The following is a 27,278-nucleotide window of genomic DNA, read 5'->3' as shown; positions in this document are numbered from 1 at the left end:
CGGAAGTGTGGCCCTGGCCACAGACTGTGATCTTAGATCAGGGAGAGTTTGAAGAAGGGGTGGGACCATTGTCAGGATACAGTTTGTTTGTTTACTGAAGTCCTCATTTGGGAATCATACATTATGGTGGACAAAATAAATCATGGTCCCACACAGCTTCTGTATTGGTGCAGTGCCAAGCATCAAACACAAAGTCGCATCATGAGTAGGTAATTGGGATAGTTCAGAAAATGCAGGATCGCTTTCGACTAGTAGACTTCTTTGTTTTTAGAGCATTTTATTGTGTACATGTCCAGCATGGATAGTCAACACACTCAACAAGAGGTGAACACTCAACACAAATGTATAAAATCTTCACTTTCTACAGCAAAATAAAATAAAAACACATACGGAATGTTATTAAAAGTACAAAAAGAATCATACGGAGTTCAAAGAAAAATTCTAAATTAATATTACAAATAATCATGATAATCATACAGACAAATTAACTTTTTATTTTCATCCCATCAATGTTAATAGGCATGGTGAGATTTGAAAAAAAACGAACTCACTGAAGCATTGCCCGGGTAGTAACTTTCACACAACATTTCTGTCACGTTTTTAAAGCATTTGCGAGATGTAACGCTGCGCTGCCATAGCCTGGTAGGCTTTTAGTTGCCTGGGTTTCCAAGGATCTGGGAGGAGCAGTCTACCGTATGTCAGTTGAGAGTTAATAGCATGTGGTTTCAGTTGATCAGGCTCAGCTGAGTGAGTAAGGTGAGATGCGCTCTGGGATAGGGATGCACACCCACTGAGTGTGTCTGGAGCTGAGGCATCGAGACTCAGTCAAAGCGCATCGATCATCTTCCCACCAACCTCTGGATCTGACAAACATCTAACAGAGGATTGAGAAATTGAAAGCAAGGATCAAACTGAACCCCTTTCTGTCATCTTTCTAACATATCTCTCTTTCTCTCTACAAAGATCAGTTTGGCATCCTGTGTGGTTGTTGTTTGCAATGAATAACAAAACAATTTTGTCAAGCTAGTGGTTAACTGTGAGACATGATATGAAGCAACAGTACAGGATGCCTGTGAAATGCACTGGCCACAAACAACAACTAATGGAATATATAGAATGAACATAGTCTGCTGTGTTCCTCTCTATCTTGGATATAAAACATCAGACTGCCTTGGCTGCTCTGCTCCCTCCCTGACCAGGACAGAGCTGTGGGGTTGGGAGAGAGTGGGATTGTGGTAGGAAGGAAGGAAGGAAGAAAGAAAGGAAGCTTCCTGATCCTGGCCTAGGGCTCAGCCTGCCTTCCTTCTGGGCTGGAGCAATGACAGCATGGAGGACAATGCTGCACTTTGTGAGAGAGCCCATTGTTACAGTCCCCCTGGGGCCAAGGCTGGGCCTAGACGGGCTTCAGAGAGGACCAGACCAGCACAGAAGAGTAGAGTGGTGTTCAACAGAGAGAGAGCGAGAGGAAGAAGTTATTACTATAAGGCTATAAGGAGACAATATACATACTCACACAAAACACATACACACAGAGTGTCGATACCTCAATCATTCCCTGACATAATATTTCATAACTGTATTTTTCATTGCTGTATTTGGCATTGCATGAGAAAAAAAAAAGTTAAACAAAACTAAGCAGTCTTGGACTCAATCCCAGAGTGCTCTTTTAAAGGCTCTAGTTTACTTCAAGCAGGCATATCCTTTGTGAAATTTCCCACATTTCTGTTGCATCTGCTCGAGCTAGTTCTTAGGCAGGCATCGTTGGGGACTACAGTGTCTTATTGGGGAGATGTCTCAGACACACCGGGAAACAGTTGTAAAATAAATCCACACTAAGAGATAGACATACTAGGAACACAAACAGCCACATAGGCCACTACGGCCTGGAACTCGCAGAGATAGTCTACTCCATACAGGCACAAAGATACTAGCTATCCCAGATAAAGAGAGAGCGAGTAAGGCATGGACTGTGTCTCAGACAATGAGTGAGCATTTTTTGAGTGTGTCCAGATACCTTCTAGGCCTGCTGATGGTGAGTTCCCATTGATTTGGACAGGATGGGTGGGTGGATGGGGACGGGTGGGGGAGGCAGGGGGTTGAAGAGAGAGGGAAGGCTTTTACCTCTGATTAACTCCTCTCTCAACCTCGCAGCACAATGAGAGGGCAATGGGACGGAGTTGGGTCTCCTAGCAACCCCATCGAGCGGGATCCATCACTGACACACGCAGGACGTCTCATGACTGTGATTCCGCTCCGCTGTCAAGAATATTTATAATAGCCCTTTTAACTGGCCATCCGCCATCTCAGTGGTATTATGGGAGCATCTCACGGCATCCTCTGTACACCCCCCCCCCCCCTACCTCCGTCAATGCCTCAGACAGACATGCTCATCACAACTACTGTTTGACAGATGGTAAACAGTGAAACCTGTCAGGTATATGAGTATAAAATGACCTATCTCTACTTTACAGCAACACCTTTCTCAGTATCTTTAGAGGGCTGCTAGCAAATCTACTTGACATATGTGTACTGTACATAGGCCTTAGTGGTCGAAGAGAAGAGCATAGGGAATACATAACAATGTGAGAAATAAAGAGGTCACATACACTGCATGCTACTATTTCCCTTTGGTATCATAATAGACTCCACAGTTCCTTCTCTGGAGCTAGTGAATGTGGGTCATACAGTATGACACAGTGCCAATAAGGGTCCCCAGTGAGCTCCTCTCCCTCACTCCCCCTACTGCCCTACTCAGCTGTAGGAAGGGACCTCTGGTCTCTCACTCAGCCTGCCCTGCAGCCTTCCCAACCCCTTCCAACAATCACCAACATCTGGGTAACACAATCCAGGAACAGACCGTAAGCCTTCCCAAATACTTAACCGATAAGGTTTCTGTGTTTGAGCTCCTTTAGTAGATCTCTAGCCTCTCACGCCCTCTCTTGTCCCCCTTCTCCCTCTCTGGTAAAGTCTGTCTCTCTGTTTGGACCTCTCAGAAAATGAAAAGAAGCCTGCTTTGGTACAGAGAAGGCTTAAGACTTTAGGCTGGGGTTGAACAATACACCTGCTGTTTTTAAATGAGAGGATTAGCTGTATGTTCAGAGGACTAACTCTCTAGAACAAGCTCAGCGAGAGGCCCTCCAATCTATTTAAATCTAGGGGAGAGGGTATTACAGAGAGAGGGCTCATTGTGTGGTACATTACTTGAACTATATTTATTAATACATTTCAGTGGAGGCTGAAGTATCATTTGTTCGAAATATTTCTCAGATTAAAAGCATTAGTCAATCTCTTATGAACTGGGCACAGACGTTATTTCAAACTCTAGTTTTGATTTAATTTTGGTTGAGTTGTCAACTAACTTTAATTCAACATGAAATCAACAAAACATTTCAGCATGTCATTCCCAGCTAGCACATAATGTTCTGAGAATCATATGTTTCTTGGAGCTTGGTGAGAGCGTGGTTGTCCTATGGTTATTTTTGCATAAAACCTTCTCACAATGTTCTGGGAATGGTGCAGGGTACCCAGCTAGCACACAACGTTCTGAGGACCATGTTTCTTAGGTTGGAATTTCAGTACTGCATCATAACAGTACCTATAGGTTTCCTCATGGTTCTATTTAAAGCCATGTTCTCAGAACGATCAGAGAACGTTATGAAACAAAGTTCTTCTGTGAGAATTTCGGTACTTCTGAAGGACTTTTTCTACAGGTTTTCTCATGTTTCTATTTAAAGTCATGTTCTCAGAAACATTAAGAAAAGGTTCCATAAAAACCACAAGAAAACATTAGTAACGTTCAAAGAACGTTCTAAGAATGTTATTTAAAAACATATACACGTTCTCAGCATCAAAGGACTAATTCCATGGATAGAAAGCAAAAGATCATAAGTTCCTAATCATAAGAAGATGAATTAACATGTGTCCTATCTGTGCTTGGAGTTCAAAACAGTTAACCTAAGCTAGCAGTGGTATTAAAAGTATTATTCCCAGAAGTTTATTTAATTACCTTCAAATAACCTATCATTTCCATTCTCAGAACATAAACAAAACCTCACAGGAAAACTTTCAGGGAACCATAGTAAAATGTTCTCGCAACCTCCCAGCAACCTAAAAATGAACGTTCCCAAAACAGGCAAAATGTTCACTTCCATTCTCAGAACGTTTAAAAAACGTATGGCTTCGTTCCCAATGTGCTAGCTGGATTGGATTTAGGTTAAAAGTTTGGTGGGAAAATTAGAAAATTAGATTCCCTTACGTTGATAACTTTTTGCAAATCCAATCAGTTTTCCACATTGATTCAACATCATCACATTGAGATGACGTGGAAACAACATTGATTCAACATCATCACATTGAAATGACGTGGAAACAACATTGATTCAACCAGATTTTGCCCAGTGGATATTCATTCAATACCCCGTCTCTCTCCTTCCTCAGTACCTCAACTGCTCCCCCAAGTCCCACACAAAGTCATTTCACAGTGAATTGCCTTTGTCTTACATTTTTTGGGAAAGATGCGCCTTTCTTTTCCAACCCTTCCCTATCATAACAACTCAAACTCTCATTGCCACGGTTTAATAGGACCGAAACAAGGTTCGCAATGAAAGAGGCACCACGGGACCATGTTTGGTTGAATAACCCAAACGTTTGTGAAAGTTGTCTATAAAGTATGGACAACATTTCCAATATCATCCATGGTGCCCTTGAATTAAAAACAGATGAGAAAACCAAAAGTTCAGTTAGTGGCTGTTCAACATGGAAGGTGTAGTGATAAAAAGCATTGGGTGAGTTGCAGTTCAAAAAGTGACACTGTTTACACTGTTCTCTCTCCTGTTGATACCTGACCTGCAGTAGGCCTGCTTCAGCTGAAGGAGTCCTGAGTGAGGGAGGAGATGGGAGGGAGGGAGGAGGAGTGGAAGGGGGGTCTCTGCTTTTCACAGAATCAAACCTCCTTCACTCCCTTCATTCTGCGCTGCCGTCTCTCTCTATCGCTCTGTTTTGTCTCTGTTTCCCTTTCAAAGGTTAATCCAAGAACCAGATGGAAGTTTTCTCAGAGAAACCCCCTGTAACGGGGCGGAGAGAGAGAGAGAATAATGCAGACACTTCCTGGTTTAGAAAAAAAAAGACTCACACACAATATGAACCAAACAAAAACAAAAAACTATGTGCAAACTTTCTGATATAAATAGACTACAGACAACTCATTGGGGAGAGCACCATGGGAGGGGGACGAGTTAGGAGTATGTGTTTATGTTTGCTGTGTGTGTGAGGGTGTGTATGCATATGTGTGTACGTATTTGCACTTATGTCTCTACTACCATGTTTTGGATGAGAAGATGGAGGAACGAGGATAGGATTCAGGTGGGGGGGGGGTTATTAAGTGGGTCAGAGGTCACACCCAGTCCTGCATGGAGCGTTTGCAGTGGACCAGCAGTTTGGGAGCTCCTTTCCTCTTCAGTGTGTTGATGATGGCGTAGATCAGTCCCAGGATGCACAGCACCAGGACCAGGGGTACTGTCACCATGATGATGTTCATAGTGCGCGTCTCGCTCTCGTCGATCTTCAGCACCACGTCCACCTCGTTGGTCTCCTCTTCTCTCTCGTCCTTATAGTCTACATCGTTGGTGCGGTCTCGATCCTTGTCCCGCTCCTTGTCCTTCTCCTTGTCTTTGTCCCGGCCTGCATCAGGGTTGAAGGGCGGGCGATCCACGTCGGGGACCTTGCGGCCTGCGTCGGTGTCCCCGTCTCTGTCTGGGTCCAGGTCCACACTGCAGCCCATGAAGTCCCTCAGGATGGATTTAGGGTAGCCCGGCTCACTCTTCATCCGGTGGTTGTCAAACTTCCAGTATTTGGATCCCTTGTAGAAATATGTATAAGCTGTGAGGGGAAGACAGGGGCAAGATGTTAAGTACTAAATACGCTGTTATGATAATCAAATACTTATCCACGGCATTGAGTGAGACAGTAAATAGAGTACAGTTCTGGGGAAAAGAAAGACAGCCAAAAAAAACGCTGTCTTTTTCTTCATCCTTTCAAGATGTCACTTTTTTTTATTGCCTACACTAAGCCCCGCCTCTCTCTCTTATTGACCAGACCCACCCTTCTCCTTTGTTCAGAGTGTTCATTACTGGCATTTTCCTGGCCACCCTCTCGCCTCTCTCACCTCCATCATCGCTGAGGAAAGCCCCCTTGGGAGAGGACGGGACCGCAGAGCCCCACACACTGATTGGCTTGGGGTAGTCCTTGTCTACCGCACGGGACTGTTCGTTAAAGCGCCAGTACCTAGAGACGAGAGGGAGAGAATAACAGTGTGTCAAACCCCTATTCAGAGCTTATGTTAAATCAGGCATTCAAATAGAACTCAGAGTATATGTGTCTTCTAAGCCAAAGCAGTCAGCACAAAAGAGATGACGCCACATCCTTACATGCCAAGAGATCACACAATCGTAATCGTGCAAAAACATATTCCAAAGCCAAAACAATAGAAGACCATTTACAGTAGTGAACACATGATGGAAACTACCATCTGTCAACGTGGAAAAGGGCAACAATTAACAGATAACTGGGAGAGTCCCTTCCTTACCAGTCTCCTTTGAAGAAGTATGTGAAACCTGATGGTTCCCACCAGATGGCTGTCTCTATCTTGTCATAGGGGATGTCCCTGCCGTAGTCTGTCAGCTCCTGGGGGTAACCAGGCTCCAGGTTTGCCTCCCTGAACAACCAGTACTTATTCCCTACAGGTGGAGGAGAGGAGGGGGAGGAGAGGAGAAGTACAGTGATGTGGGGGAACATACATCAAGGAGATGACAGAAAAGGGAGGACAGATATTGGGTGGGACATAATAATTCAGGAGGGAAGGAGAAAGGCATTCGTGGTTAACGGTCCTTTGTGGAGCAATGCATAGGGACTTTCCCTTTCCAACAACTACCACTCATCAACCCAGAGATCGCTATGGAAACTGTTAACCTGCCGTTACATTACAGTCTTGTTTATTCGCTGGCTAGCATGCGCCAATAACAGACATTATAGAGAGTGAAATTGCGCTTATGCACAGCTTTGGTTAGATATAATGCATTTGAAGTGGTTCGAGTGGAAATGTTGAGGACATGGCGAGTCGTTTTTTATTGTTTTACAGTATGTTAGACACAGAGGCACCATCTGCATGCCCTGCTTTCTGTTCTCCTGGCCCAGCTTTTCATTGAAAACAAAAACCTTTGCAGTCAGCATCTGGAAACAAACGGCTGATGCAACTCTCTCACTCACATCTGCCAGATGTGGCAGGCCAACTTTTTTGTCCCTTAGTTTCTTTCCTATGGCTGTCATCCAAATTTCAGAAGGCCTTGCCAATGACATCACTTGCCCTGGAGACTTTCTTTAGGGCGAGCCAGCTGTCTTAAAGAACTACAGCCTCAAATGTATCCCCAAAAAGCGGTTTCACTACCTCCATCTGTCTTTCACTGTTTCTGGTTACAAAACCCATGGAACAAAGAGATGCCAGCGGGATCTATAATAACCTCTACTGACAAATCATATTGTGTTGGTTCTCCTAAGGATATTATTATGTGTGGTTTATCAATTGGGGAGGAGGTGGGGTGGGGGGGGTGGGAGAATCAATAGAAAGCTGCAATGAGTTCTGGGAGAAAGCCTTATAGCAGCGAAAGCTCTTTTTATGTCAATATAATGAGGGAAAATTATCCAAAATTTAAGTGAAAAACCTAAATGTTAGTGGACATGGGACGGTTTCTATGGCAACGGTGCAGGGAGGAAAGAGGTAGTTGTGACCGAATGAGGAGGTCTGGGGAGGATTACAGCTCGAGCCAATGAGCATTCACTGCCACCATGGAGATCTCCTGTCTAGCCCAATCCGATTGCATTTTAGCACAAAACTCTAGGGATCTCCAGTCCTCCCATTTTAACTTAACGATGTCATTATCTTTTCCATTTCGAAAAAAACATCATCTCTTTTATCAAAGACCGTTTGTCCATAATATACTATCCGGGGTTACAATACATTTGGGGCTCCAAGCTGAAGTGAATGTGGAGATCAAGGAACACTTATTGTCTGCAAAAATAAGTGTTAATGTGGAACTAGCAATGTTTACTCACTACTCAACTGTAATTAAATTGTAATGTGGAAAACACTAACAGCTTCAGGTTTCGGCTCCAAGGCACACTGGCGTGAAAATAAAATACACGCACTACACACACAGAGGACTGAAACAATGTTTGTGAATCTATTTTAGTATCAGCAACATTGCTTCATTACAGTGTAACCAAAGCGTTCAGTTGTTTTGTGATTGCTGCTACTTCAACACATAAACAAACACAGTTTCGGTCCTCTGAGTTGAACTATTTCTCTTCTGTTTAACCCTCATTTAAAAAACAACAATGACTGACTGCGTGTGCATGTGTGCGTGCGCTAGCCTATAGTCTTACGTGTGCGTGCACGTGAGGTACAACGATTAGGAGAGAACAAAAACCTTTAAAGAAGACAAATTTCCCATCGTGTCTCTCGTAGGCTGCATCGATGTCCCCAGGCAGTCCCCTCCAGAAGTGACCAATGGGCATTGGGTAGTTGTCCAGCACCCTGTTCCTCCGCACCCTCCAGAACCAGCGACCCTGTCAGAAAAAGAGCGGGGAGAGCCGTTAGATGGCACATCCACTGGAGCTCTAATGCTCAACATGACCTCTAACCTGTGACCCTGCCTGTGACATGGCTCTCTGGAGCTCCAGACCTAGCTGGGAGCTGCTGCCTGCATGCCAGATATGGACACAGCACTGAGTATCAGCAGTTTAGTACCATCATGCAATCCATAAATTGTAGAGCCGTATGGGAGAGAGGAACAGAGAGTGCCAAACATGATGGGCCACGTGCCTGGTAGTTCCTGAACATCCCCTCTCTATCAGAGCCTGTTCAGCACATTGCCTGGAGGAGGAAGTCTTCACAGTTACGTTCAACAGTTTGGATCAATCAATAGGAGAAATACTTCCATAACGTACGCATACACTACATAAACATCCCCGCACACACGCACTCACTCTCTCTCTCTCTCACTCAGTGTGTCCTCAGTAAGTCCCTAGTCACATGGTGCGGTGGGCGTCCGAGCTTGACCATCATATTCCCTCCATCTCTTTGGCTCAGGCCCAGACCTTGAGATGACTTCAGGCATGTCTAATATCTAAACCAGACCCAGGAACGCAGCCAAGGGCCTCTAAAATGAAACCGTCTGCTCTAACACCCAGCCCCCCTCCTCTACATCCACTAACCCCCCTACCCTTCTCCACGCCACACACTCCCCCCTTTTCATATCACCACCACGGCACACTCTGCGGTGTCTAAAAGAGAGGGTAGGGTCCCGTCTATAGAAAGAGAGGGCACATTCAAGTTCCATTTAAAAGGTGAGGGAAACAGCTTCTAGCCCGTACTCTCTCTGTCACCCGACTTCTACACAGGCTCTGTTCCAGCAGCGTTTGGGGTTCAGGAGAAGCCTGCTGCTGGGTGGTCGGGATCCCAAGCGCACCCGAATGCCTGCATTACATGACAAGCCTGCCAGAACGGACAATGAAATAACTAATGCTTGAAGGCTATTAATACCCACGACCACAGCACTGAGCAGATCACATGTCCAATTACTGTGGGAACTGGTATGGGCTTGCTGCATGTTGCATGAGGAGCGTTTTACGAGTAGGACTTATATAAAGTAGTTAAACTGGTCGAACTGCTCTGTTTGTTTTAAGTCAGCACAAAACATGTCTGAAACGGTTCAAGAGGGAAATCGCCCTCTCAGTGTAGGCCTAGGAGTGCTTTCCAAAAATGACCTCACAGATCTGCACGCTCATTCATTAGTGGTAAGTTAATAGCATTGGCTGTCAGCATTAATGGTAAAAGCTAAGAGTTGCATCTTCGTGGCACCAGCTCTTGTCTTTGTCCTTGAAGCGGGGAGCGCAGCCTGTTAGTGAACAGAACATAATTTAAAGCAGACCTGCATCCAATCTACTCCAATCTTCTGTGAACATGGAGAGGCAGGAAGAGAAGAGGATAACAGAAGTGTAATTACCATTCTGAAAAAAGCCCACCCCCACTAGTCAAATGTACTGACTGTGGAGCCTCACTGGCAGACAAGAGAAAAGAGAACTGACCAGATATTATTTACTATGAACACTGCTCAATGTCAGAGACAGTCTGGGCTTGATGGTACCTTTCCTACAATAGGCTGAGGGCATTAGCAGGAGATGGCTCTGTGACGTTACAGTCAATCGTAATCTAATGCATGTGTACTTCAAATAAAGCCCGATGACAAAAGAGCACAGCACAGTCAAAGATGACTCTTTTCGTCACACCCCTTCAACTCTATGCTGCCTGTAGCGTACACCCCCTCCGCCCTCTCCCACAGAGACAGTTGGTGAGAGACAGATAACTGAAGTCAGGGCAAATGGCAGTTTGTGAGAAAAAGAGACATCCAACTCCAAGTACAGTAGAGTGAGAGTGCTTGACTTGGACTGAAATAGGTGCCGGCACTCATTTTGGGTATTGTTTATATTTACATGTAGGTGCAGGAGCTCCACAGTACTTTTGACCTAATATTCTATAAGTAGTGCAGGAGCTCCACAGTACTTTTGAGCTAATATTCTATAAGTAGTGCAGGAGCTCCACAGTACTTTTGACCTAATATTCTATAAGTAGTGCAGGAGCTCCACAGTACTTTTGAGCTAATATTCTATAAGTAGTGCAGGAGCTCCACAGTACTTTTGAGCTAATATTCTATAAGTAGTGCAGCAGCTCCACAGTACTTTTGAGCTAATATTCTATAAGTAGTGCAGGAGCTCCACAGTACTTTTGAGCTAATATTCTATAAGTAGTGCAGGAGCTCCACAGTACTTTTGAGCTAATATTCTATAAGTAGTGCAGGAGCTCCACAGTACTTTTGAGCTAATATTCTATAAGTAGTGCAGCAGCTCCACAGTACTTTTGAGCTAATATTCTATAAGTAGTGCAGGAGCTCCACAGTACTTTTGAGCTAATATTCTATAAGTAGTGCAGGAGCTCCACCATACTTTTGAGCTAATATTCTATAAGTAGTGCAGGAGCTCCACAGTACTTTTGAGCTAATATTCTATAAGTAGTGCAGGAGCTCCACAGTACTTTTGAGCTAATATTCTATAAGTAGTGCAGGAGCTCCACCATACTTTTGAGCTAATATTCTATAAGTAGTGCAGGAGCTCCACAGTACTTTTGAGCTAATATTCTATAAGTAGTGCAGGAGCGCCACAGTACTTTTGAGCTAATATTCTATAAGTAGTGCAGGAGCGCCACAGTACTTTTGAGCTAATATTCTATAAGTAGTGCAGGAGTTCAAGCAGTAGAACATTTTAGGTGCCGGTACTCAGCTCCGGCGAGCTCCTGCCCAAGTCAAGCACCGGCTCTTTTCATACGAAGTGTTGACCACCTCAACTGAAGCATAAACAGTGAAATTCTCTCCAGCTGTTGGCAAATGGCCTAACAAATGGTTCAAACGAGAGCCATCTCCACAGCCCTGGACTGGTTGGTCCTGCAGTTGTTCAGGCACATCTGAGACCTAGAGAGGGCTGCTCCTCTCCTCTTTACGGGGCTCCATGTCATAAAATACAACGGCTCTGGGGTTTTACAGCTTGCTTAGGGCCCAATTGAACCCAGGCCCTGATCCACCTTCATATAAGGCTCTCCAGATGCTCCTAACCTGGGGATAGCAGCTTTTACTGCACTAGTGAGAGACACAGACAGACAGCATCATGGTTATCACGCTCACTGGCTGCAATACGAGCAGCCTTTGATCAAATTACCTACTAGATCAAATCTAATCACATTTTATTGGTCACATATTTAGCAGATGCTATTGCGGCTGTAGCGAAATTCTTGTGTGCCTAGCTCCAACAGTGCAGTAATATCCAACAATACACAATAATACACACAAATCTAAAAAGTTAAAGAATGGAATTAAGAAATATAGAAATATTAGGACGAGCGATGTCGGAGTCTGGAGTATAAATATATATATACTGTATATATATATGACAGGGTGTATAGATCATATAGACAATATATGGATAGAATATGTAGTATATCTGAAGAATAGTATATGTACAGCTATAGTTAAATAGGATAGGCCTTGACTAGAATACAGTATATACATATGAAGTGGATTAAACAGTATGCAATAATTATTAAAGTGACCCGTATTCCAAGACTTCAGTATGTACATAGGGCAGCAGCCTCTAAGGTGCATGGCAGAGTAACCAGGTGGTAGCCAGCTAGTGACAGTAGGTAGGTCATGCAGCCATCCAAGAGCATCAGTCCCAACCAGCAGCATTGAGACTGAATCAACTCATCTAATGTGTGTGTGGGGGCAGTCTGAGGTCCTTACCTTGAACACAAACATCTCTCCCCTGAGCATGGTGACCGCGTCGAAGTTTCCTTCACAGATGTTTGGGCCGTAGTGGTCCGGGCGGTCAGTCGTGTGGGGATTGTCTGGCTTTCGGGGTGGGGCGTTGGGGGGAGAGTTAGGGGGAGATCTGGGCGGAGTGTTGGGAGGAGAGTTGGGTGGTGACTTGGGGGGAGAGTTGGGTGGAGAGTTGGGGGGTGACTTGGGGGGAGAGTTGGGTGGAGAGTTGGGGGGTGACTTGGGGGGAGAGTTGGGTGGAGAGTTGGGGGGTTTGGGGTCTGGCTGGGCTGGCCGGCGAGGAGTGACCGTGGGAAGAGCCTGGGTGGGTGTACCGTCTGGCTGACCTGCAGAAAATAAAGTGATAAACGCATTAAAGAAAAGCAGTTAGAGGTTACTCTCCACTCAAAAATACTAAAAGGAAATCAAGGGCTCAGAGATTTGTCCTCCAACTGATCTCATAATTGGTAGCTGTGTCCTGGTTTTGCCCAAGCTAGATAAGTGGATATGTGAGTCAGTAGGCTGATTTTCCAGGAGGAATGTAGAGTGGAAACACAGACCTCCGACTACTCCAACTCAAATCAGGGTTCTAATCACAGGGGTGCCCTGGGCTGGAACCCCCCCACTCTTATACAGTTATACTGCAGTGCCCAAACAGACTAAAACACTGAAAACCAAAGCTCTTACAGTCAACATTTTCAGGTCCATACACCAGTAGTTTTGTTATGGAGGGCCAACTCACCATATATCTGTTGTATTCCTCTGAGGTCATCCTCGGGCAGTTGAAAGTCTTCCGTTTCCATCCACTGGTAGAAAGGAGCCATGATGGCCATTGGGTTGTTGGAGTGTTCCAGGCCCAGGGCATGGCCCAGCTCATGTACAGCAACAAGGAACAAATCATTACCTGAGAGAGAAGAGAGAGTGATATAGAATATAGAAAGAGACAGAGCGAGAGAGAGAGAGCGAGAGAGAGAGAGAGCGAGAGAGAGAGAGAGAGAGAGAGAGAGAGAGAGAGAGAGAGAGAGAGAGAGGAGGAAAGTCATTATCATACTCAAGGCACTTAAGAAGTATACACCTCGTCACGACTAAACCTAAAATAGACAGTGAGTGAATAAAGTGAGAAGTCCCTTTGTGTAACACCACTGACACTTGAGCTGTGACCACAAGCAGGAAGTGTTAATGGAGTTAGACGGTTTCCTCAAGGGGGGAATGGCAGACAACGAGTGGAACAGGCCATTCAGGCAGCATCTCACACAATGTGTCTTTATTCATCCTCTAACTAACCGTGTGTTGGTTCAGGAGCCAGAACACTTCATTAATTAATGCTACAAAAGGCACTGGAAACATGACAAGCTAGTAGTGTAGACTTATGTAACCGAATGAAAGGCAGACATGTACTGTACATGGCTTCCAAAAGAATGTGTCTAAAATAGAAAGCTCAGGGCTGGGGTTGGGTTGGGGCTTGAGCTTAGGTTGGAGCTGGACCTGGGGTTGGGTTGGGGCTTGAGCTTAGGTTGGAGCTGGACCTGGGGTTGGGGCTTGAGCTTAGGTTGGAGCTGGACCTGGGGTTGGAGCTGGGGGTTGGGTTGGGGCTTGAGCTTAGGTTGGAGCTGGACCTGGGGTTGGGGCTTGAGCTTAGGTTGGAGCTGGACCTGGGGTTGGGTTGGGGCTTGAGCTTAGGTTGGAGCTGGACCTGGGGTTGGAGCTGGGGGTGGGTTGGGGCTTGAGCTTAGGTTGGAGTTGGACCTGGGGTTGGGTTGGGGCTTGAGCTTAGGTTGGAGCTGGACCTGGGGTTGGGTTGGGGCTTGAGCTTAGGTTGGAGCCGGACCTGGGGTTGGGTTGGGGCTTGAGCTTAGGTTGGAGCTGGACCTGGGGTTGGGGCTTGAGCTTAGGTTGGAGCTGGACCTGGGGTTGGGTTGGGGCTTGAGCTTAGGTTGGAGCTGGACCTGGGGTTGGAGCTGGGGGTGGGTTGGGGCTTGAGCTTAGGTTGGAGCTGGACCTGGGGTTGGACCTGGGGTTGGGTTGGAGCTGGACCTGGGGTTGGGGCTTGAGCTTAGGTTGGAGCTGGACCTGGGTTGGACCTGGGGTTGGATTGGAGCTGGACCTGGGGTTGGACCTGGGGTTGGGTTGGAGCTGGACCTGGGGTTGGGGCTTGAGCTTAGGTTGGAGATGGACCTAGGTTGGACCTGGGGTTGGGTTGGAGCTGGACCTGGGGTTGGACCTGGGGTTGGGTTGGAGCTGGGGTTTGACCTGGGGTTGGGTTGGAGTTGGACCTGGGGTTGGACCTGGGGTTGGGTTGGAGCTGGAGCTGGGGTTTGACCTGGGGTTGGGTTGGAGTTGGACCTGGGGTTGGACCTGGGGTTGGGTTGGAGCTGGAGCTGGGGTTTGACCTGGGGTTGGGTTGGAGTTGGACCTGGGGTTGGACCTGGGGTTGGGTTGGAGCTGGACCTGGGGTTGGGTTGGAGCTGGACCTGGGGTTGGACCTGGGGTTGGGTTGGAGCTGGACCTGGGGTTGGACCTGAGGTTGGGTTGGAGCTGGACCTGGGGTTGGGTTGGAGCTGGACCTGGGGTTGGACCTGGGGTTGGGTTGGAGCTGGACCTGGGGTTGGACCTGGGGTTGGGTTGGAGCTGGACCTGGGGTTGGACCTGGGGTTGGGTTGGAGCTGGACCTGGGGTTGGGTTGGAGCTGGACCTGGGGTTGGGTTGGGGCTTGAGCTTAGGTTGGAGCTGGCGCTAAGGTTGGAGCTGGGGATGAGTTGGAACTGGGGTTGGGTTGGAGCTGGACCTTGGGGTGGGTTGGAGCTGGGCCTGGGGTTGGGGCTTGAGCTTAGGTTGGAGCTGGGGCTAGGGTTGGAGCTGGGGGTGGGTTGGAGCTGGGGGTGGGAGCTGGGGTTGGGTTGGAGCTGGACCTGGGGTTGGAGCTGGGCGTGGGTTGGAGCTGGACTGGGGTTGGAGCTGGGCGTGGGTTGGAGCTGGACCTGGGGTTGGAGCTGGGGCTGGGTTGGAGCTGGACCTGGGGTTGGAGCTGGGGTTGGGTTGGAGCTGGACCTGGGGTTGGAGCTGGGGTTTGGGTTGGAGATGGGGCTGGGGCTGGGGTTGGACCTGGGGATTGGGTTGGAGGTGGGGCTGGGGTTGGGGCTGGGTTGGAGCTGAACCTGGGGTTGGAGCTGGGGATTGGGTTGGAGCTGGACCTGGGGTTAGAGCTCGGGATTGGGTTGGAGGTGGGGCTGGGGTTGGAGGTGGGGCTGGGGTTGGAGGTGGGACTTGGATTGGATCTGGGCCTTGGGTTGGAGGTGGGGCTGGGGTTGGAGGTGGGACTTGGATTGAAGCTGGGCCTTGGGTTGGAGGTGCGGCTGGGGCTGGAGGTGGGGCTAGGGTTGGAGGTGGGGCTGGGGTTGGAGCTGGGACTTGCATTGAAGCTGGGCCTTGGGTTGGAGGTGGGGCTGGGGTTGGAGGTGGGGTTGGGGTTGGAGGTGGGGGTTAGAGCTGAGACTTGGATTGAAGCTGGGCCTTGGGTTGGAGGTGGGGCTGGGGTTGGAGGTGGGGGTTAGAGCTGAGACTTGGATTGAAGCTGGGCCTTGGGTTGTAGATGGGGCTGGGGTTGGAGGTGGGGCTGGGATTGAAGGTGGGGCTGGGGTTGGAGGTGGGGCTGGGATTGGAGGTGGGGCTGGGATTGGAGGTGGGGCTGGGGTTGGAGGTGGGGCTGGGGTGGAAGTCAAGGGGTTTTCCCATTTTGATCCTGGTTATTGGTCCCAAGTGCTGGCCAAGTGAGGAACGCAGTTACCTCATTCTAACTGAGACTACATGGTGGTGGGGCAGTAGTCCACATGTTCAGACAGTAAGATCCTCCCATTGGGGTTATGAAGTCAATGGACAAAAATGTGCTTGTTGAGGGTTTTTAATGGTGCTCTCTGTAGATAAAGTGGTTGATCTAACGTCTAATGTCTTCTGATAAGCATCAAGACACGCACTCCTCCTACCCCAATCAAAGCCTGCCGTTGTACCAGACAGACTGACAGTGACGCATTGTCACTGCAACAGAGACATAGTGACCGCCACTTCAACCGCCCTCCACAAAGAACATCCTGTGGACACTCACACAAAAATTGCCTTGAATTGAATTGACCTACTGTAACCTATAGGTTCCCCTTTGAAGTTGGTTCTAAGTTTTAGCATAGTACTTTCCCAGCAAATGACACATTATTCCTTTCCAGTTTTAATTGACCTGATCTGTGGACCATCTTGTCTGAAATGAAGGCTGAGGGTGGTTGGTGAGGTGACTGTAGGGATCGCTCTATTATACTGACAGACAGCATCGTGTGGTACTACATTATGTCATAGCTTCTGTCATCTGAGGAAGTTGAGATGTTCAGCATTCCTCCTTTTGTCAGCTTCATGCTCCCCCCCCCCCTCCAACTTTTCCTCCAACCACAATCTGTGACTTAGTGGGGAATCATCACATTCATGTGACTCTAAAAATATACGACAGGATACAGAGAAAGAAAGGGGGAGAGAGAGGGGGGGAGAGGGAGAGAGGGAGGGAGAGAGAGAGAGAGGGGGGAAGAAAGAAGGCTCTGTAAGGTAACCCTGACAACCATGTGGCTCACAGAAGAGCAAACTTATCTATCTTCCTCCTCACTAAAATGAACACAGCAGCACATAACCCTGTCTATGTTTAGACTTGTAGGTTTGTTAGCTATCAGTGTGTAATAACCACAACACTTGTCAAGTGTGTTTAATCTTTGCCAACAATGTCCTTAATGTGCCACGAACACTTAGTTGACCTTTACTTTTAGAATTGTCGTGGTTTAAAAGGCTGTTAAAAGTAATGTGTCAGAGAGTTTAAAAGAACCAGGCTACATGAGGATGCAACGGTGTTAAAGACAGGGTCAACTTAAAAACCGGTCTCCCACTGTGGAATTACCTCAACACCCTCACTGTGGCAGTTAGACTTCTCTGTGATCTGTTGAGTAACACCTCCTACTCTCCTGACCTCACCAAGCATTACCAATCATCTGCCATCTGCCTCTGCTCTGACTGGCTCAGGAAATGACAACGTTCACCTCCACAAGGCAGGAAAAACCCTCCGTCACTCACCAAGATCCCTCTGGGCAAAACACCAGTTTGGTTAATGATTGAAAGTATAAAAAAGGTCGGATTTAGAAAAAAATAATACTACCATTCCTTAAAACACGGCTTTGGAAGCCGGTGGGAGCTGTAAGAGCAGTATGACGTCATCCATCTAACTTTGAAGTTTAATGGAGGTAACGGCGGAGTAAAACTGCAAAAAATGTCAACAAATGAGTGATGATGTGGTTTGTCATGGCAACTATGGTTGAACAAGTGGAAGGTAGGAAAAGACCAGCTGAAGTAGGTGAGGAGAGAGGAAAGCAGGGACACTGCGTTTAATTCAGATGAATGTACAAGATGTAATGGTTCTGGTGTAGAGCTCAAGAGACTGGTGTCCATCCACATCCATCACCTACCTTGTAAGTTCCCATTGCCGATGGTCCACGGCTCATCAGAGTCAAAGTGAGTATCACCACCCATACCAGGACCAGGGAAGTAGGCGTGGGCCAGGAACCCGCCCTCGCCATCGAAGGGTGAGCTGTCTCCATGGAAACCCGAGGCAAAGAAGATCATGATGTCAGGCTCCTTCCTGCGGCCATATTTGATCTCCTGGTAGGGGATCTCATCGAAGGTCAGCGGGGTCACCTTCTGCCACACCTTGAAGGCCCTACGGATGGCCTCATACGAGTTGTACTCCCCGATCTTTGGTGTGTAGTTCTGTATACTGCAAGGGAAGAGGAGGAATCCAAATGAAAACTCATTTGGAATTTGGTTATAGATTAAGATTGACCAAGATGAAGTAAATCCTGTTATTTACCTGTAGGTGAGGTGGCTCTTGTTCCATTTGTGGCCAGTGAGTGCATAACGTTTCCGCCGAACGTTGGTCTTGATCTGACCCCCAAACTTGTCTGGGACTCCACAGCGCGGCCTCCGCATGGCTCTAGGGGAGGACGTCAGGGTTACACTCCCCACTCCTCTATACAGTGTCACACTGAGGTTTTATGAGATACACTGCCCGTGATACCAGCCCAGGTGCTGTACCATTGAAAAGTTCATGCGTTTTATGTGCAGTAACTGATCTGTGGGTTCAAGATAGGCCGCCCCTAAAGATAGGAAGACATTGCTCCCTGTTGGGGTTTTGCTATCTACACCCCAGACCAGACCACCTCACACTCCTATTAACTTATCACTCCAAAGCTCAAATCCTTCCGTCTCCCTCATACTGCACAGATCCATTACAAACTAGGAAATGAATCCATTGACATGATTGGACCCCATAGGCATCAGAGAGAGAGGGGTCTGGTTCGGGAGCATTAGGATGGCAGCAATGGGAGTAACGACAGAGCACAACAGGGAAGGAAGTGTGACATACGTCACCGTGCCGTGGTCCATCGCGCCGGTGACCTGCAGGCCGTAGAAACGCTGCATGTCGCTGACGGCATTGGAAAGGGTGTGAGCTGACCGCATGGTGGACATCTGTCTGCTGGCCTGAGGTAGGTAGCCATACATCCGCAGCCATGACTGAGAGAGAGAGAGAGAAACTTAACACTATGCAGAGTGTACACTGCTAAGGACTCGTTTACACATGCAGCCCAATTCTAATTGGTCTTATGACCAATCACATCAGATGTTTTTCAGAGCTGATCTGATTCGTCAAAAGGACAATTAGTGGGGAAAAAAAGATCTGAATTGGGCTGCCTGTCTAAACGCAGCTTAATAGGCATACAGAACAGCGTAACTGCCATGTGGGGGAGGAAGACATGAAGGGAGAAACCTGATACAATCACAGACTTCAGATTGACCGTTCCACCTGTTAAAGGGATATATAATACCACCACAGGCTGTGCCAGAGCGTCACGGCAGATATATCCACAGATGGAGACATTCAACAGGGTGGGCGAGGAACTCTATCAGCTAAACCATCGTGAAAGAGAGCGATCAGGAACTAATCAGGCGCACCAAAACGACCACCCCTCAAAACCCTCAGCGGATGGGATATGCCTGAGAGGCTAAAGGATAAGGAGAGGCAGGGTTGGTTTTTCTCTGAAGCCCACGCTACTGTATAGGAGGCTACTGATCTTTAATTATGTAATTAGTGCTAATTACATGAGAAGGCCCCCCACACATATACTGTAATAAGCACAATTAACCCTATACTGTGGTTGCTGAATCATCGCCCTGCCTGCTGTAACCAATGTGGAGGCAATAAGAGGGCTAGTGATTGAGAGCAGGGTTAACACAGCGGGTTAACTTTATGCATCTCTGAGTTTGATTAAAAACAGCTGTGCTAAGACACCATTTCGTTGACAGCAGTTTGTGTCCGAGAGATGATAAATCCCAGTGCATGAACCAGGGAGTAAAAAGAGACACGGGCAACACGTGGCATACATTTCCTGATCTTCAAAAGAGCCATTGAACATCCAGTGAGATGTTTTATCTCTCTGCCGTGACTCATTCTGCACCACTTCCATCTGTTAGTAAAAAATCAGAAGCCACATGGAGGGAGATGTGTGAATGGCCACACTTTTGTTGAATGTCACTCCTCTGATATTTGTAAGCCTGCCTTGTGAGACTGCGTGTGCGAAGCGGCCACGTGATTTACACAAGAATAGTAACAATCTCTGACCCTGTCACACAAGCAACCATGGACATCTTGAGAAGCTCTGAAAGACACACCTCCTCCCAGAGCAATACATTCGTGAATTACCAGGGGGGGGGGGGGGGGGGGGGGGGTGATTAGAAGTGGAGCTATCCCAACCATACAGGCACTGGACTGAGCAGAGAGGAGGGGGAGGAGTGCTATAATTCCCACTTCACTTCTAGCTAAGAACCAGGCCTGGGTAGCTGGGGCTCCCTCTGGTTTCTGGCTGGCATGACCTCCCCCTTCCAACCCCCCTGCTTATAGAAGACACTGGCCTTTGTGGTCCCCTCCCTCTGCTGTGGACCAGGACTGAATAGCCGGCCCTGTTTCTGGGCACAGGCTGAATGTAAACCCCTCTTTCTCCAGGGCACCAACTGGAGCCCCCAGATCCCATGCTGCTGTTGCTGCTTCTGGAAACACGGCTGACGAGAGAGCCTTGAAGAGAGACACTCTCTCCAGCCTCTCCTACTTTCTTCCCCTTCATTCTCTCTCTCATATCAACTTCCTCTCTCTTTCCTGTCACATTCTCAACCCCCTACTGGCTGGCTCTTTATTGCTTCCCTCATTCTATATTTTTCTCTCTCTCTCTTTCATACAAATTCAGGCAGATACTTTCCCTATATTTTCATTGGATATGGGTGGAAGCGGAGAATGGCTGGTTTATAGTTGGTTGAGGTGGGATCCACCTTATCTACCAGATAAACCCTTATCTGTGGGACACAGACATTCCCACAATCTGAGTCCGGGGTTCTGGAGGTTGTAGGAGGTGAAGGGGTGTGTTCATACAAGACGGAAAATATTTTATCCCAGCTTGTAAAATACACAACAACCAGGTTTCTATTCTCTCTGGCATAGTTCGGGACAGTATTTATTGAAGGGCGTTGGAAGCAGAGAAATAGGCTACACCACATTATAGATATATGAAAGAACCCTTTTAAAAAGTAAAATGCTTTGTACCCTACCCTTTAAGAATCATCTGTAATGAATACAAAGCACGGCTATGGTTCCAGGGGGGAGTGAAGTGCTGGACTTCCTTCAGTCCAATCAGCCACCCTGTCAGCAGCTCCTTCAGCTCCAAAAGGCACCCTGAATCCAGCAATTCACAAGGAATTGTAAAACGAGCCTAACTCGGTGTGTGTGGTTGTGTGTGTGTGTGTCTGTGTCTGTGTCCCACACAATGTCAGCCAAGACACTAACAAATGGAGAATGCTTTTATTCCCTGGACTTGGTAGCCTGCCATCTTCTGGTCCTAACCTCCAGCAGAGAGAGAGAGTAAAATGAAGGAGAGAGAGACAAGGGGAGGAAATAAAAAACACACACCGGCACTGCCCTCCTCTGTAAGGTCTTGTGAGAGAGAGCGAAACAGAGATGGAAACAGACAGAGAGAGAGACAGAGAAAGTAGAGAGAGAGATGGAAACAGAGAGAGAGAGAGAGAGAGAAAGAAAGAGAGACAGAGATCCAGAGAGAGAAAAAACTGAGAGAGATCCGGAGGGAAGACAGTCACCATTAGAGGTTAATGGCATTTCCCGTTCTCATCGCTACTCATTACCTCTCGCCATGGCGATGAAAGCTTGCTTTTGCCCATGGCGACGGGCAACCTCAAGGGAACACAAAGGAACTGGTTGGAATACAGAGAGTAGGCATGCTTCAGATTCCATGAATAGGCAGAAATAGAGTGAGGCTGGCTCTGCCAACGTTAAGGGTTAAACTGGGGATAAAGATAGGGTTTCAGGAAGCAATATAGTCGTCCTCCTGTGTTCTGCAGATTTAATAAACCCTAGCCCCTCTCCACCTCTTCTCTAGGCTGGTCTCTCTTTCTCCCTCTCGCTCCCTCTTTTCACTCTGAAACAGTCCTCTCCAGACAAGAGCTCTCATTGTTGCTCCTCAGCTGCCTGGGAGTCCTGCAGGCCTAAATGTATCTCCTCTGTTTGTGTCCCATTTGGAAAACAGCTGTCACACTTACCCATCACATGCAGTACAGCTGAGCAAGCCGCCTAGTTCACGCTTTCTTTCTCTCCCTCTCACTATCATTTATTGCTCTCAAACACTCCCACTCCATGTCTGTTCATCAGACAGTGTAGGAGTCCAGCCTCTTCTGATAGGTCAAGCTGTAGGCTCAGGGAGGGAGCTGATGACCATAGCGTCAGTGAGAAAGTTCAGTAAAAATGCAAAAGGAGGGAATCCATTCAAGACAGATCTCAGCTGAGCTCATATGCATATTATTCCTGCATGCCGATGAATCCCTTTACATTGAATTGAATGGAGAGAGAATATCAGCTATAGGCTAAGTGTAACAGTTTAGCGAAGACACACACAAAGCTTGAAATTCTCAGGTGAACACCAACCCACACCTTAAGGACAGACGTTGGCAGATAGGCGTTGACTAACAGGCTGCCTGTTCTCGTCAGTCTCCACCCCGCGCCAGATTTTTTTCTTCTTCAAACAATCCCTCAGACAACAGGTCTCCCTGACTACAAGTAAAGACCCCATTACCACCTAAACACTACAATGCTAATACTCAGCCAGGATGTGGCTCGTTGGGACAAGAAAGGCCCCCAGGTCTTTATGTCTGGTAAACAATGGCTGCCAGGTCAGCAGTAACAACCTGTGTATGAGCCTCATTCCTCATTGTAATCCTTCAGTCGAGTTAGTCACCAATCTGCCTCACTCAGAATGCACTCAACCAAAACTCAGGTAAGAATGCAGTGGCACGCATTGGCCCGACCCATATTGACTAATGACAATATTGGATTTTCCTCAGCACAGTGTTTCAATCTAAGAGTCTGTCCTACATTCATTAGTGAATGATTTATTATGTGACAAGAATGTTCTATACACCTTTATGGGTTTGTCTTACATTTACATTGTCTCTCCTAAATATTCCATATTATAGTATTATAATGCTATTATTACATTATAATATTGGTAATATACCTTATAAAAGCGCATCTCCGTTTCTCACACCAGCTGTAGGTTCTACTGAGAGCCAGGCCAACAATGAGAGGCTGTGGACCACTGTGGCCTCACCACACACACCCTAACACCCCAGAGACTTACCCAGTCCCACACTGCACCACCACAACACGGCCACACTGGTCTGGTGGCAGCCACATCATTTCATGTGAGAACACCATCGGCACGGTTACCAGGGCTCTGAGAGTCTAGTGTCACATAAAATCACATTCACTTTTTTAAAAAAAAATATGTATTTGACAGTGGTAAGTCCATTGTGAAAGTTGGGGCAATAAAAAGTAGACCTCATCTGGCCTGTCTGAAAAAAAGAAAAACTGCATTTCCCATCCATGATGATGCAGGAGAACATCTCCTGATCTCTCACAGCACCGGAACCTTCCAGCTAGCACAAAGGTGCTACGGTATAACTGTCAAATCTGCCACAGGCCCCACAGGTGTGAGAAACGTGTATACACATGTGCTGGCAAAGGATCCAGGCAGATTGTGGTGGTTCAGACTGCCTCACGTGGCTACGTGTTAATACTATGACTTCAAAGTGGCTTAACATTTTTTATTAGTCAACAACCGACCTCAACTGCAGTGGCCCGTGAGAGAGAAAGAAACAACGTGTGCATAACTGACCCCTTCATTAAGCCTTGACCTGACGGGAGAGGCTAAGCACTAAAGTCAACACAGCATGGTTAAGTGGGTGCAGCTGGGACAAAGTCCACAAAAACACAGACCTATACAATAACAAAGGAGAAAGGGTATTACAAACATTCAACACTGTTCCGCTGGATTGAAACTGGCCCTCCACATTCAGTTGGTGTGTTGTAAAGGAAAACTAGAGGGGTTTATTCTTCTCTACACACTTGTTGGTACATTTGATTCCCTCTGGCACACATGTTAATTGCTAAGCTCTCCGCCCCAAACATTAGCCTAAATCCCAGCTTACTCTCACCTATCTGGAGCAGGTTGGGAATCAGCACTGCCTGTTGCTGTAGACAGAAAGAGTGACGGTCTGGAAATGAACCGTGAAAGCATTTGCCTATTCCCCCCCAACATTTAATCATTCAGTTGATTCATACTTTATGTCCAAAGCAGGGGGCAACTAGTGAGATGAGCATGGCTCAGTCAGTGATGCAGATATATTTTCAGGTACTGTTGTAGTATTTCAAGAAAGCAAAACAACCCTACCTGTAGGAAGGTAAAGTGCTGGACCAATACTATGGATATGTGCTTACAGAATGTGGTTATAACAGTGGGATTACTTAACCTGACCCAGAGATCCTCTAAGAACAGCAGCTTTCCACATATGGTGCAGACTGCAAGAGTGTGTCAGTGTGTCAGTGAATGAGTAAGATTTGTGTAGTTTGGCTAGCAGCATGGCCTTTTTGGGGAGAGGTTCCAACCCAGGAGGACCCTGTTGGCGGCGCACAAGGGATCGTCCTGTTAATATTGGAACAGCTAGTCATGAGCAGGATATGCAGCTTGGTGTGCTGGATTGAGTTCCTCAGACAGAATGAGCTGGGTCATTAAGTTCAAAATGTGTGTTCAAAAAAAGTGCCCAATTTGCAATCATGAATGTCTCATGAATAGTGATCTGACTTTTTTGTTTCAAGAGTGGAACAAACTTGACCAAACATATATTTAGGTTTTCTTGCAGAAAATAACACATAATTGTTATTTTGGACCAATTGTTATTTTGAGCGCAAGGTTGTCAAGGTTATTCGCGGCCATCTCCCTTGAAAGATGGGCAGTCAAATAGCAATGTCAGCAAAAGTTAACTGGGATTTGGTGAGAGCTTTTAAAAAAATAATTTGTATGCGTTTTGCAGCATATTATGATACATTAAAACTAGTTTTTGTATAAACACTACAGCAGTGTTGTAACACAGGGAACTTTCTGAACATTAACAGTTTCGGGGAAGATGATCCAATTACCTCTGCATTAAAAGCTTCATCCTCTCCTCCGTGTGTCCCGAGACAGGTGACCCAAAGCACGAGGAGAGTCCTTCTCCAGAGTAGCCAATCCCAGTTTTCCCATGAAGATGCCATAGCCTACTCTTGGCTTGCATAAACCCCGGACAAGGAAATTGATACCTTGTCCAAGTGTCCACTGTGCACAAAAACGCGCTTCAAAGTTGTTAAGAATAGTTTATGTTGGTCACCTTCCAAGGAGTCCCTCTGAAATACTGTAAATTTTAAGAGGAACAAATATTACATTCGCTATGGCGAGGACACCAATACGGACAGTGACATTCATCAACTCCAGCCAGTATCGCTTCCAGAAAACAAGGTTCACTCGAGTTGCCAGAGGTGTTGCAGCTGTTCGAAAGGTTGTCCTTTTGATTGCCACACTACAAGTATTCTCAACAGTTCTGTTTGAACAGACCACAATCCCAGGAGGGGGATCAGAGAAGTATTGCACTGTTGCCAGGATTTCTAAAAAGCTTGGGTAGCCTATTATTGCTTGCGGGCGTGTCCCAATTTTACTCACAATTCCATATCAGGACGTGCGGATAGAAACTAATTTCCTAACAACTAGCTTTATGGTAAGTGACATGTTGGTGTCACTGCACAGAAGCCAGCTCACAAAGTCATTTACTGAACTGCTGTGTATAACACGCTTAATGTTGACAGAATAAACGAATTAATCTTGCAAATGTGCAGATGAGCTCAGAGCAACGGAAGACGGTTGAAGGTTAAATATCGGGTCCAAGTTTGTTGACCATTATTTACGGAACCTGACAAAGAAGTTGAAGTCGGCTGCAGCTGTCCAACACTCGTGCAAATCTAGCGCTGAATTGCGGCGAGTCTTGTGACGATTTAATATGATGATTCTCTGCCCGTTAAAATCCAAAATTTTCTTCCAGTTTTCCTGGACTCAGTCCACCGCCAGGGTGGGTTTAAGTGCGATTTATAGAGCGGGGCAGCTCAAAGCTGGACTGGCTGCTTCACCAGTGACTTTGTACCTTGTGCGTCGCGGTCAAAGTCGTTCCTCCAGCTATCGGATGTAGCCCCCCACCCCATCCGTTAGCGGATGTAGCCCCCCACCCCCTTGGACACTATCGAGCTCGTATATGTTACGGATTTGTATTTTGATGGCGTTTTTTTAAAAATATATATATATATATATTGTCATTAGCAGAATTCATTAATCTTCATGGTTGGAAATAACAACTAGCCTTGCCCTAAACATGATTATACTGTAGGCCTACTGCCTGGTAGCTCTAAAACTTCAATTCATCTCTCTAGGCTAATTGACCATTGACAGAAGTGTCATGGACGCCTTAGTAGGCCTACATTATGATTTTTTGGAGTCCCTCTATTATTAAATATATTATTCGTAGTCTATACCAAAATTGAATTTCTCAGGAAGGGACTAGCAGCAGCCAGGCAGAGCACTCATGGTTATCAACAACAAGCCAGTTGCTGAGGAAATGTGTGCCAACAGCTGGACAGAGACAGGTATGTGTATAGCAGGCCTCTTATTAGTTCTGGAACATTCAGCCAACTCCTTTGACTAACCTATGTCCTGTCCTGACTCCTGCCTAATGGCAGCTGGGGACAGACATGTCTGGAGGGTCAATGGAGCAGTCCTCTCCAAAGTGGATTCATACCTCAGTTAGCAGCCCAATACCTCATCTCCACGAGTAAGGGTGCTTTCCAACAAAGGAGGCACATTCTGGTTATATCCTCACCTAATAACAGGAAGTTCACCTTTATTGGATATTGCCTCAGTCTCACCACAGACTACACAGGCAGTGTCATCACATTTGATGCACGGGATGTAGCTCACTGGCATACCACACATCCTGCATTCTCTCTGCCCCATGGAAATATGTGTATAATTACAGGAAATTAGCTTTAAAAAAGCTAAATTCTCTCAACCTCATTGCAAAATGTGTAAAATAGCATGAGATTAGCTATGAAACTGTACATTTTTCTCTTTACCCCATGGCACGGTTACCCCCCCCCCCCCCCCCCCCCAAAAAAAACGTATACCTTGCAGGGGCCCCTGTACGCTACTGATGTAGCTACATATGTTATTTCTTGCAATAACATAGTAGGTTAGTCATTTTAAACATGAGCAGAGCAAGGACCTCTGTGTCTGCGGTGTGCATGTGCACCACCACCTGAGAATGTGGCCTCCCGTCCCATGTGTCCAGCCAGCCGCTAAACATGCTGATTGATAA

The 27,278-nt window shown here is 46.8% G+C and overlaps 1 protein-coding gene across 1 annotated transcript; it reads right to left on the bottom strand.

The window, feature by feature from the left end:
• Positions 1-257: 257 nt before the first annotated feature.
• Positions 258-26,114, bottom strand: mmp15b (matrix metallopeptidase 15b). Its single transcript, XM_036963332.2, has 10 exons — positions 25,024-26,114; positions 18,859-19,007; positions 18,304-18,426; positions 17,903-18,210; positions 13,159-13,320; positions 12,402-12,763; positions 8,481-8,619; positions 6,584-6,734; positions 6,164-6,282; positions 258-5,877 (listed from the first exon to the last, which is right to left on the bottom strand). Exons 1-10 carry the CDS (start codon positions 25,135-25,137, stop codon positions 5,393-5,395), a joined length of 2,112 nt encoding a protein of 703 aa, XP_036819227.1. The 5' UTR covers positions 25,138-26,114; the 3' UTR covers positions 258-5,392.
• Positions 26,115-27,278: the final 1,164 nt, after the last annotated feature.

This window comes from Oncorhynchus mykiss, chromosome 26 (assembly GCF_057628025.1).
Source record: "Oncorhynchus mykiss isolate SJ-2025 chromosome 26, ASM5762802v1, whole genome shotgun sequence".
Classification (NCBI taxonomy): Eukaryota; Metazoa; Chordata; class Actinopteri; order Salmoniformes; family Salmonidae; genus Oncorhynchus; species Oncorhynchus mykiss.
Note: the sequence above shows the minus strand (reverse complement) of the source record. Positions and strands in the feature narration are given on the sequence as shown.

Excerpts from the sequence above, each read along its gene's own strand:
- mmp15b (XM_036963332.2), bottom strand. The coding sequence starts at position 25,137 with ATGGCATCTTCATGGGAAAACTGGGATTGGCTACTCTGGAGAAGGACT. Across the intron at positions 18,211-18,303 it reads AAGAGCCACCTCACCTACAG|TATACAGAACTACACACCAA; the intron begins GTAAATAACAGG and ends CTTCCCTTGCAG. Across the intron at positions 6,283-6,583 it reads TACTTCTTCAAAGGAGACTG|GTACTGGCGCTTTAACGAAC; the intron begins GTAAGGAAGGGA and ends TCTCGTCTCTAG.